The sequence below is a fragment of the Aphis gossypii genome, chromosome 2, assembly GCF_020184175.1.
Source record: "Aphis gossypii isolate Hap1 chromosome 2, ASM2018417v2, whole genome shotgun sequence".
Lineage (NCBI taxonomy): Eukaryota > Metazoa > Arthropoda > Insecta > Hemiptera > Aphididae > Aphis > Aphis gossypii.
This window is the reverse complement of record NC_065531.1, coordinates 15,641,586-15,654,837: the sequence shown is the minus strand read 5'-3', so window position 1 is coordinate 15,654,837 and position 13,252 is coordinate 15,641,586. Positions and strand designations below refer to the sequence as shown.

The 13,252-nt window shown below is 27.7% G+C and overlaps 1 protein-coding gene across 1 annotated transcript in view; it reads left to right on the top strand.

The window, feature by feature from the left end:
* Positions 1 to 13,252, top strand: part of LOC114126312 (alpha-mannosidase 2) — a 125,995-nt gene that overhangs the window by 39,095 nt on the left and 73,648 nt on the right. The window contains exon 2 of the mRNA XM_050199609.1: positions 5,228 to 5,329. Coding sequence (XP_050055566.1) covers positions 5,228 to 5,329 — 102 coding nt within the window. The remainder of the gene's footprint in view (positions 1 to 5,227; positions 5,330 to 13,252) is intronic.

Here is a 13,252-nt window from a genome sequence, read left to right as displayed (position 1 = left end):
GGTGTTTGCGCATTGACCAACCGGTACTTCTACGTGCAGGTCATTGGAATACCCACTGAACGTCATTTTGAGTTAGACCATAACAATGTGCAGTTTATAACGCAGTCCCATAACAACAGCATCTAACATTTTTTATACGGTTTTCTGAAAAATATTTCCGCTTCGTTAATGATAATAAAGTATTGTTTTTTGTCCAATAATGATCGATAAAATATATTATATTATCATAATGCATTGTTTATATTATTCGCACATCGTTTTGCGTCGGATCTAATACTTCACTTTCGGATGATCGGCTTGTAGATATAAATTTGTGGACGTTTTCTATAACACGGACGTTATTATCGAAGTGAGTAAAAGAAGGGCTTGGCTCGGCGGACGCAAAGTCTTCCGAGTCATCGCCCGCCCATTAGCCGTCCGTCGTCTTTCACCATCACGTACCGATTCGGTTTCCCGATAACATGTACTCCGCTTTATATATCACTGACCCGATCGCTGCCGATGACTGTTACAAGTTGGCTGTTATTAGTCCGTTCGAGTCCGATACCATTTTATTGTATCATCGCCGTACGGCCTCATTCACGACGAGTACCTACTTGCCCGTTAATATCGTGAAACGGACCCGAAGATATTAATCGTTTCATAGTGACGGACGCATTTTTTCGAACGAAAACGCCGTTTTACGAATCGCGTATGGCAGCAACACGGTAGTATAAATATATTTAACGATGGCATGCCGTGTACACTGTATATGCACTGCGAATAAACACACATTTTCCGGACAACCGTCGTCCGACGAAAATTTCAATCTTATTAGCCTGCCCTTGAAAAACCGGAAACGTTGAGCACACGAGCTTTCGCACTAGTAACTATATTATATATCTTCTATGATAAAAATAACAATTTTCGTAACAATTGAAACGATTTACTCGGAACTCTGTAAAAATGTAAAAATAAAGTTTAAAAACTACTGCAGCTGGATTATTTTAACAGTTAACATTAATTTAAGTATATCTAGTTTAATATTTTTTCTAAGAATCCTTGATATTATATAAAAAATACGAACATCAAACTTCGATTTCGTTTTTTTTTTTTTTTTTATAGTTGATTAGTCAACAGTATTTAAATAATAGCTTAGTACCGTGTTGCGTTCTACCTATGGTCACTTTTATCCTATAATTTTAATATTAAAATACTCATTAAAAAAAACTCTAAAAAAAAGAATACATAGATATCAAGATATAGTTATTTATTTATCGTTAAAATAATCACTCGAAACATAATATATTTATTCATAAATAAGGTGTACCTATGTACGTTTTTTTAAATTTGATTATTTTTTTTATTTTTATGACTACCGTCAACTGCATTAAAAAAAAAAAAAAATTAAATTAATAAATATATATCGATACATAAAATAGCTATGATAAACTGTAATGTTGATTGTTCTAAAATTAACAATGCGCTGTACTCCTGTTTGTGTGTTGCAAAGTGCGCAGATTTATTTCGATCGCAATTATGATAATTTATAATATATAAAATTGCGTTTTCAGTCGCTTGTTATTCAGTTTATTATGTATTCGTGTTAAATTGTTTGAGGGTGCACGAGTAGTGATGTACCGAAGGCGACAGCGCCTCAAGTCGTATTATAGTTTAATAACAAATTTTAAGCGTACCACGATACCACATCCCGTATAATATTTACTACTACACTATAAATATATAGCAAAATAATATTATAACATACACTCTGTGCTGGAGTTGTCAGAAACAAAGTACTTTCCGAAAAGTGTCTGAGTAAAGACTAGATGTGTTTTTTTCCAATAAATCATATTTTAAATATTACTGCTTAAATATATTTCGTGGAGACATAGCCGAATACAATACTTAAATAAAATAAAATTGTAAACAATTTGCAATTTCGTTCTGAATATTATACAGTGAATTCTATCATCCGATCTATATATTTTGTGTGACTATATGTAATCAATTCTATGGCTATAAATCTTCTGTTATAAATAACAAATCGTATGGATGAATTCTAGCTGTTGTGTTTAGAAATGAAGAAACCTTAGAAGAAAACTACGTGGTATGATTTTGAAAATAGGTCAACATATAATAATAGCTAAATAATAAGCTTTGACGCCCTTGACCTTCGATTGGTTTTTAGTAAAAGCTTTTTACTTGATTTTGCAAATGGGAAACTACACTTGAATCTCAAGTGTCGTGAAAGATGTTTTTTAAAATATCTATAAGAAATAAACCACCTTCATAATATTCCGATGAAGTTTTATGACTCTGTCAATGTTTGAACCATTGCCAATATATTATTATTTTATAATATAAATATCATTATTATTAAATATTTATAATAATAATATATTTGTGTAACTGTGACAATTGGTTATGATAGAAGAGTAATCCCAAAAAACGATTTCCTCTTAATCAGAAACGCCAATTATACAAGTATACCAAGTTAATTCCTCTTTTTTTGCCAAATATTCAACAAAGATACATATACTCGTATGCTTACCTATTGAAATAGAAGATAACACGTTTGACACTACAAATACATTCAATTATTTAATTAGCTTATTATACTAATGATATAATATAATATCCTATTTTTGTTTCTAAAATTATTATTGTTATTATTTTTAAAGTTACATTATAAAATTAAGGAATTTAAATTGGCTATCAAAATGATTAAAAAGAACACTATTCGTTAGCACGAAGCCATCGTATTGATTCAGAGATATCTGTACATAATGAACCGATGGAAATTTAAACTTTTCAAAGAAAATTTATTCCATTCACGATAAGCTTTTAAAATAAACATACAAATATATGATGTATACATTTTAATAACGTATCAATATTAATGTATTGTATACAGTTGTGTCACTTCTTGTATAATGAACTTAATTATTATTTATTACTAAATATCTCAACCATGATATCCTTAAATTAAAATATGATACCTAAGGGATACCAAAATCACTTAATTAATACGAGTGTATTAATTTTATGGAAGAAATTGTTAAATCAAATAATTCTTAATTTTAAAACAGCTGTAAGTTTTGAACTATAGGTCAAGTAATTAACAAAAAAAAAAAATTTTAAAAATAACCTACCTTTTATATTCTGAATCACAATATTCTTTTATAATATTTCTATAAATAAAAATCGAATTTATATTGTTTAATTAATTATAACTTATAAGTAAGTATTTAATATTATGTCCTATTTACCCCACATTTATACAGGATGATTATATTTTAACAAACAACATTCAATAAGCTCGAGTGAGGTATGGCCGTATTTAGATACCTCACAAAATGTTTGTCTATTATTTCACTTACCTAAACTTTAAATACTTATATAATGACTCATAAATTACTTTAATATCAATTTCTAATCATTAAAATATTTCGAAAAATATTCTGCTTTGGAATATGAAAATAAATATTGAATGTTGTCTTTAAAAAAAGTAAAGACCTTTAAAATGCGATAACGATATTTGTTAATTAAAATAATTCATAATACCGAATAAGAAACACGGAGATCTAAGATTTTGGCCGTCAACAAATAATAATAACATTCCTATTTTAATTAGTCTCTGTAAATTTTGTAAAATAGTCATTAATAAAATTAATAAGCAAAAAAAAAGTATGAATTAATTAGGTATGTACAGTGTACACGATATTAATCTTCAAGTTATAAATTATTTATTATTATATTGTGAAAATGTGTAGATTCCCATTCAAAATGATATAATATTCAAACTAACTACTTATGTGAAACTAAAAAAAAAAAAATAAAAAAATAATGTCTGTTTTTCTTTTGCAATCAGTATGTAGGAATACGTTTACTGTTTTACATTACTTTACATTACGCATATAAACTAACTAAAAATACTATGTTTTATAATATAAATTTAGGGCTTTATTTTAAACGTACTCTACGTATTACTTAAGCATTTAAAATATCTTATCGTAAACGAAAAGTTTAATAATGACTTATACACTTTGTCTGTAAACCTTGAAAAATACCATTACAAAAACACAATTAAACTCTAAAAGGAAAGACAAAATATGTGTAAATGGAAAATTTTTTATAAACAATTAAAGCAAATAGCAATGGTCCTTTTTGTCAAGTATGAATTGTATTTTTTTTTAAAAATTATATATAATATTATGTTATTATCGTAATAATAAATAAACATTGACGAATTTAAAACCAGATAAATTGTATTACAATTTATAAAATTATAAAAAGTAATAAAAACAATAAAATTTAAGAAACACAAATTATAGCATCAACTAAAAGTCATTACAATAAATCAAAAATTACTATAGATATAAAATAATAATTTGAAATCACTAATATCTTTCAACAATTATATTTTTTAAGTAGTTATGTGTTTTAAAAATCTTATTTTGAAGCTATACTAATACTTTTTTGTGAATTTTAAACGAATAAGTTGATTAGTTAAGTTATAAGTGTTATTAGTGTAACACTACTCTGCTCAACTAAACCTTAAATATGTTTGTTATAAATAATTAATAAGTGGTTCGAATTAAAATTTTACTTATGTACCAAAAACGTTGATACTTTTCGAAATGATGAGTGTTTATTATTTAAACTTTTTAAAGAATCAGCTGTCACCACCGGTATACGTTTCAGTTTTATCGATAGCCAATTATGTGTTCTTTCATATATATATATTATATAGGTATAACCATTTTTTTGGTAGGTAAATTTTATCATTGATTTAATATTGAATTGGAAGTAAAAAACTTATAAGTTATTGCCACATGCTATTTAATTAAATTGGAATTCGATAATAAAATTTAATGCGATTCGCATAATTGTCATTCTATTGTGAAATATTGGTTGTTATTAAAATTATTTTAGACTCCGTGTGGTTTGAGAAATCATATTTATTTTGTCGTTTACGCGACTTTATATTGCAATTAACATTTTCTGTGCAGTTGATAATCAATAAATAGCGTCATTGCGTCAACTATTATTAAACAGTAGAATTATATCAATAATAATTATTAATTTATACTTGATGTCTAAGCGCATTTTTAAAGAACGAAGTAGTGAATCAGACTAGTTTTTGATGAACTAAACGAAGCGATCAATAAAACAAATAATTATTAAGTTTATGCATACTATTAAAATTCATAAACTCAAATATGTACTATTTTTTTTTTTCTAGCCTTATTGGATGAAAAGTAAAGAATATTGGAACAATAGTTTCGACGAACGTTACAAGAAACTCCACGAAGACGTAATCAATAAAAAACGACTTCCACTCAAGGTAAGTTCTAGAAAACCCGTCTTACTGTTATTATACTTCAGTTTAAAGAAAACACAATAATGTCTGAAATGTTTTATTAATGCCTACGCGTGACGAATATGACATTTTTCCGTATATAAAGTATTTTTTTTTTATTATTACACGCGCTCTACACTTAGGGATGAATCACTACAACAGACCGTCGTGTACCCTTCCCAATTGTGGAGGCGACTTCTGTCACCTTGTTCACCTTTTTTATTATACTGTGCCGCTACTTCAGTTGAACATAACTACTTTAAAAAATCCTTTCCCTTCCATTAATATCAACTTTTCATATACAAATTCCTTAACTTATAATAACACATTTCTTTAATTCTTTTCGTTGTAAATTACATCCTTACCTATATTATATAGTTGAAATAAAATTATTTGTATCGAAATTTCGATAAATAAAAAATCTTTATTTATTTTAATGTAATTTTTTTCGAAAAAGTTAAACTTATTTCATAGTAGGTATTGTATTATTCATGTATATATATAATATAATATACACTATAGTAATAGTAATAGTAATAGTTATCATAATTAAAATTACGTTTTCAGTACCTAACAAACACACACATTTTTTTTAAACTTAAGTTAATTTTTCATTTAAAAATCTCCATGTGTACTTCAGTGCAGGAACCTCTTATAATATTTTATTATATTTTTCTCATTAAATCATATGGATAAAAACTTTTACACATTCGCCTACTATTATAATAAGTATATAAGAGTATACATATCTGTATATACAATATATCTATATTGTATAGGTATACGAATAACTTATGCGCAATTAAATTAACTAATTGTTATTAATCGGTGAAAATAAGTCTCCTGGCAGTCATCGTTTAAATAATCACGAAAGCACAATAATTATTATAATAATATAGTATTATACGACTTTTTTTCCAGCAAATTTCATATTCTTTTCGCTCTCTAATGCCCATAATAAACCTAAATAATTGCACGAAAGTTATTATTATTATTATTTACTCCAGTGACTCCGGAACCTAGGGTTCTAGGGACTCGAGTATACAGTTACCCGGGGTGTAGGTACGTGGGGGATTGTGGGACGAGGTGTCAGGTGACCCACGAAATTGGTTATTTACTGCGGCCTATTCGTTTCCGTTAATAAAAATGTCCACTTACCTCCCCGTCCACTGATGTACCCATCACCCACAACTCTTTGCTCGACCGCTGTAATACGCCGCCCGGAGCGGGGTAAAACAAATTGCAGCCGCTGTACAAGAAGTTAATTCGGGCAGGTCGGCGCCACTACGGCAGTATTTTATATTTTTTATTTTTATTTTCACCACCGTACCGTATTCGTACGAAATTATTCCTTTCGTCGTCACGTTTCGTTTTCCGGTAATAGGATTTACTGGTCCGACACAATATATAACGCCGCGCGCGCGGAAGTCAACTATATATACGAAAATATTTCATACGCGTACCTTCCTTGTCCACACATATGTGCAGTATACGTATACATTTATAATATATATATAGTCTGCAGAGGCACAGAAAATAATTTAAACGAAAACATATTATATAATATGGTACAACACGCGCGTAGTTTATTATGTGTATATATATGTGACGTATGTGTGTGGTCGCCAGTGATGGGGTGTACACGTCTTTTAATGTCTAAAACTACAGCAAAACTTCTTTTTCATTTCTTGTCGGAAATAATATTAATCATATATATAGTATGGTTTTGTATCATTCTGTAGCTGGAGAGACGGTACAATCACTGTAACATGTGTTCTGAAAAAATACGTTTTGAAGTGGTCTCCGTACGATACTTCATATAATAATATAATATACTATGTGTAGGTATGCAATATTGTTTTTATATTATATCATATACATCAAACATTTAATTGTTTATTTTATTTTATATCTTTGTTTTCTCGGATAGTATAAAGTTATAATCCATTTGATCGATTTAATGTACACATTCCACGTTAACTCTAGCATATTAAATTCTAAAATAGGTTAGCTTAAGACCTGTAACCTATCGAATAACAATACAGTGTATTGGTTTTACGGCGGAGTTTTGTTTTATTATAAATTTTGTTTATTTATTTATTTTATTTTTTACTTTTTCTATTACTGTTGTGTATAGAATGAGAGTTTATAAACTAACATGGTACAGTGTATAATATCTGTGTATCTAGAGTCTAGACGATACTTTGAAGTGCTAATTTTTCGATTTTCTCATTACAATACATTTTCAAAGCCATTCGTTTAGAAAAAATTCTACAGTCGAAAAAAATTGAAACAACGTCTGCAACCGAAATTCATCTAGAATTGTTTTTCAAATGCGACAAAGGTACGCTTTCCAATTTCAAACTTGAATCGTCACAATTATTACACTATCTTCGGACTTTCGGAGTCTATAGACGAGAAAAGTCGTTAATTTATCATTTATTATTATTATTATTTTTGTTAGGAATTATTTAAATAAATAATTTAAAACAGTTAAGATAAAAATCAAATTCTTTATTAGAATATAATTTCGTATATTATTGCTTCTTGATGGTTTATTATTCATGTAATCTACTAGATAGGTATTGTATTTAATAAGTATATTAATATTATTCTATTAAATTTGTTGACTGCTAACATTAATATTTTTTTTTAAACTAAATATTAAAAAAATGAAATACATATTTTATAATAAAATATAATGTGTATATTTTCGAGCGTGTAAAAGTCGTGCTATAAATACTGTTTAAAAATTTAACTCATACTAAACAAAGAAAAATCGTATTGTATGCGTGTATAGGTATTGTTATTCGTTATGCTTTGGAAAAATTCAGTTAACACATTATTTTAGTTCCGTATTGTGATTTAAAATAAGGTAGATTTGTTGTATGAGTCAGTATTCGATCGGTGAAAAAGTATTCTACCAAATGAACAAATAATTGGTGATTCGTAACGTCGTAATCATGTTAAGTATAAACAATAAATACAGTCATATATTATGTCGTTAACCATCGATTATTTAATTTCGTGTAAAATTATGAAAAACGATTTTTTACAAAATCGTTGAATCAGCAATTACAAAAAAATACTTGTTTTTATAAATACTGAAAAAAATCTCAAAACATTTCGATTTTAAATAAACTTATATGTGCAACAATTACTGCAGTTATTTATATTATAACCTTACTAGTTATAGGCACTGTATAATACATATTTAATAACTATTCATTAATGACTCTATACTTTTATAGTAGATGCTAGATTTATGTCTTACACAGTTATATGTAAATACTTATAATATTATAATATTATAATATTTGACGGTCAAAATGTATATGGTCTGCATAGGTTAGATTGGATTTTCGCTTGAGTAAAAATTGATTTGATTCAAATCATTGTTTGATCACATAATTAGGAGTCAAATAAATATTTATAAGAACGATTGTACAAAATATTTTTATAGGTATGTTATCCTGCACACTAAGTTAAAATTTTAGACTTGATAATTGTTTGGTATTATGTTATTCATCATGTATAACAACTTGTAACTACCAAAAACAATTTTGTAACTTCACTGGGGTCTAAAAAACCAAGGGAATGGGTGCCAGGGTTAATGTTCGGAACTTCAACCATTTAATAATTAATATTTTGAATATTATACTTGAATTCGATAAATACAAAAAAACTAAAAATTAAACAACACGAAATAATAAAACCGGTTTCGATAAAAATCCAAAATATATAGAATAATGTACGTTTTTACCGTTTCGCGTTATTGAAGTTTTATAAAATGTACGTGCTACTACATAGGGTGGTTTTAACGCGTTACATTTTTTCAACTCTAATTTAATTATAATTTATGGTTATTTCTGTTGTGTTAATTAAGGTGAATGAATTATGTTTATTATTTGGCTGAAATTTGCAAGCTAACGGGTGGTATGTTATAAACAATTTATGATTTTACACACAAATAAACTATGTAGGTACCTATTATATAATTTAGAGTAAATTAATCGGTAACACTGTTACAACACTTACAACTTATAAAGCATTGTTGAATATGTAATTATTTGATAACAAGTGAGTGTATTAACAAATAGACAGTGTACATTTGTTTTAAAATAAAATTAATGTTGTAATAAATGTAATTGTACTTAGTGTGTATAGGTACGCAAATCAACAAACGTGAGAGAATTTAAAATGGTTATCAAAATAATCAATTATATTCTATTATATAATGGTTTACGAGATTTAGTTATGTATATAATCATGGAAATTGTATTAATATTTATTTTTATGGAATAGCTACAGAACTTATAATGATTTTCAATCATCAAATTGTTGATGGTATAATGTACAAATTGTATACATTATTATTGGTCTATCAAAGTTTTGTTTGTATTATTATTTTAGTTACATACGTTTCAATGACTTTTCGGTATAAAAACTTATTGGAATTCAATACTTAATTTATTTATTATTATGAATCAATTAAAAAAGTTTCGGTGCGCATTTTCTTTCTATTCATTTGTTCCTCATCGTAAAACAACACCAAAAATTGCAAGTTTCGAATTTATGTCTGTTAAAAAATATTTCCCGTACTTATTTTTATTTCAACTTAAAAACATATTTGTTTAATAATTACAAATTTCTGTGCGTATTCTTAACAAAATTATAACATATAATAATTCTTTTTTTTTTTAAAACATTTATTATTGTATGATAATCTTCATGCGTTGTATTTTACCAAACTATGATTAACTGAAGCCAAACAACTTAATCGTCTTAACATAAATTATGCTACTGTTCAATCAAAACTATTTGTAATATTAATAAATAATCATGTTTATTGAAAAAACACGATGTTTAGTGATACATTAATAATTTAGACAGTGCGTAGTACATACATAAACTCAATCGTATTGAATTTAATGAAATCACTATAATTATACTCCGTACCGATATTTATTAGACTATTATTTTATAAAATATCTCATGTAATAGTATTACTATAAAATTTTAACGGTTATTTCTTTTCTATACATACGTGTGTTATAAACCTTCACAACGGTCATTTCGTAAGTTCATGTTCCTGTAGCGATGTCATCACGGTTTTTAGTTTATATATATAAAACTATTTAATTTGTTTGTTCTTAATTAGTTTTATACTTTCCGATTAATATTTCAACCACTGACGTGACAATATCTATATATACGTATACTGAGTCATAGAATGGAAAAAGTTCAGAGGACGTTATTTTGAAAGATTGAAGATATTGTGCGTATATACTATATATATGTATATACACACACATTATACGGGGATAGAGAGTTTCTTATATTTTATTTTTATTTTGTAATCCATATACTTTTCTTATTGTGATGTGAAATACTCGTGTAATCTAAAGGGATAATACTTTGTAAAGATCTTTCTCTGCCTTTATTTCACTTTACCGGGTCGCTTTTCCTCGTTTCTTTCTTCGATCACTCCTATACAATATGTACAATATAGATATATAATATATATTTTATATGGTGCAGTTATCTCACCATTCTCACCGCATTTCTTCACGTCAATATCTATTATACATACCTATCCATTTTACTTCTATATATTTAAGATATCTTGAATATGATTATTCTCTCAAATAAACAAACATTTCCCTCGAAGTGCTTCGGCATTCAATCAACTTTATTGAAGTGATGTATTTCAATAGTTTTAAGAAAAATTGATTTAAGCTAATGAACAATAAAAATACGCGGTCGGAATAATTTTGTATAAATAAGTGAGTTTGTTACGGTCATTGTGAAACTGAAAAAGATATCTCAAAAAGATGTTTGAGAAAAAGTAATATAATCATATAATATTTATAGCAGTAAAATATAAACCACGCGCCTAAATAATATTTTTAAATAATGGTTTTAACTATATTATATAATCAGCTTATTTCACATAATATATAATACAGAGTGACAAATATAGTAACATTTGTAATGGAAGTTTGTTAAATAGTCTTATTTCATCTTTGTGAAACACGTGTATGTACAATATAATTTCAAAAGGTTTTAATATTGCAATACTCGAAAGAAAAAAGTCATAAATTATTAAATTATAATATATGACACAGCTTTATATATTATTATCTTATTTTATATATTTATTCATTAAATTTTCATTAAAAAAAAAAAAAACATTAAATATATTTTTAGTTAACTTTATTGAAAATAATCATGAGTGGGAACCTCTTCTATTGCCTCCGCTGAGCCACGCGCTACAAACTGACTGTAAAGTTATAATATGACTATATTATGAATGAAGCCTGCGGTTTCTCTCGTTTTATTTTTGTGATTTTCATATTTATAAGTACACCTATATAAACTTGTGAACAAATTGAAGGTACATATGTATTAAACTCTTTGCATGTGTTACACTAAAATAATAATTTTAATCGAAATAAAAATGTAAATAAAATCATGAAAAAACAAATGTATTATTATTTTAATACATTTCCATCGTAGTAATAATATAAAATATACATATAAATGCTCAAAATAAACGATCAATCACAAGTTATGACGCATGCAACGTTATAGTGAACTGCAGAGCACCTTAAATTCAATCGTCCAATGAAATTAATTTTTCAAAAATGCATTGTACTATTGATTTTTTTCTGTCTACCTATTATATTAATTAACATATAATTTTACCCAAATAAAAATTAGAAACAGTTACTTCTTGGTTGATATTATACTAAACAAAGCGTCCAAATTTATAAGCCGTCACTTCAATAGATCATGAGAAAGCCTATAATTCAAGTTACATTTTTATAATTCTAAGTCCTATTCCGTGTATACATAATATATATACTCTATAAACATGTTAAAAACTTCCAACACCGGCAACACCATATTTTACAGTTTTCTATATGAAAAATTAAATTTTTTTTATATTTTCTATGATATTGCCTGGTTCGCAGTGATAAGATAACCACTCTGTACATAATACGCTCAACGAATGATAAAATAATAATTTTTCTTGCCTATATCACACGTCATATTATTATGTTTTCCTTACACGTCGACGGCCGCTAGAGTACGATTAAGCGACGCCGTAGACGGAACATATACACGCATGCACACGCCTGTACATTTGCAAACGTTATACATAAATATATAATATAATATGTTAGTATACTCTTTTTTTTTCTTTTCTCTCCCGACGAATGTAATATATTGTGTGTATATCTGTGTACTATATAGTATGTATATAGTAATATGTACCTTTCCGACGTCTATTCAAATTTATTATTTAGTGTTTACCTATGTGCGTATAATATACAGTGCATCAGTCGTGTTATGTACGCATAATAATAATAACTCGCGCCTATCTCTCTCTCGCTCACACACACACACACCACACACACACAGACTTTTGCAGTCGCATATTCGCGAAAATGTGAGTATCGACTGAAACGACGCCAACGTCACAGGAGATCAACGTAAAATCCACCCTCGAGAAGTCGGGACCGAATGGAGACGACGTGTAGAGACCTGAGAGAGAGAGAGGTTAAAATAGTGAGAAGCGGGTGTACATGTTGAACGAATGGGTCAGGTATGTATATAAAGATCGCGCGCGCGCGTGTGTGTGTGTGTGTGATGAACAGGACGGGAATAGAAAATAAATACGAAAATGTGTGTTTAACGGGTGCTGAGAGCTTGCCGTCGTCACATTAGAGCTGAGTAATAACCCGGCCTGCAACTGAATACATACATTGTACACTTACGGAAACCTCCGACGACGAGCCCTTAGCTTTTATTAATTGTTACCCCCGACAACACTATTGTCGAATAATGCGTTATAAATTATATATTATTGTGATGATGATTCTATTTCTGCATATACACGCT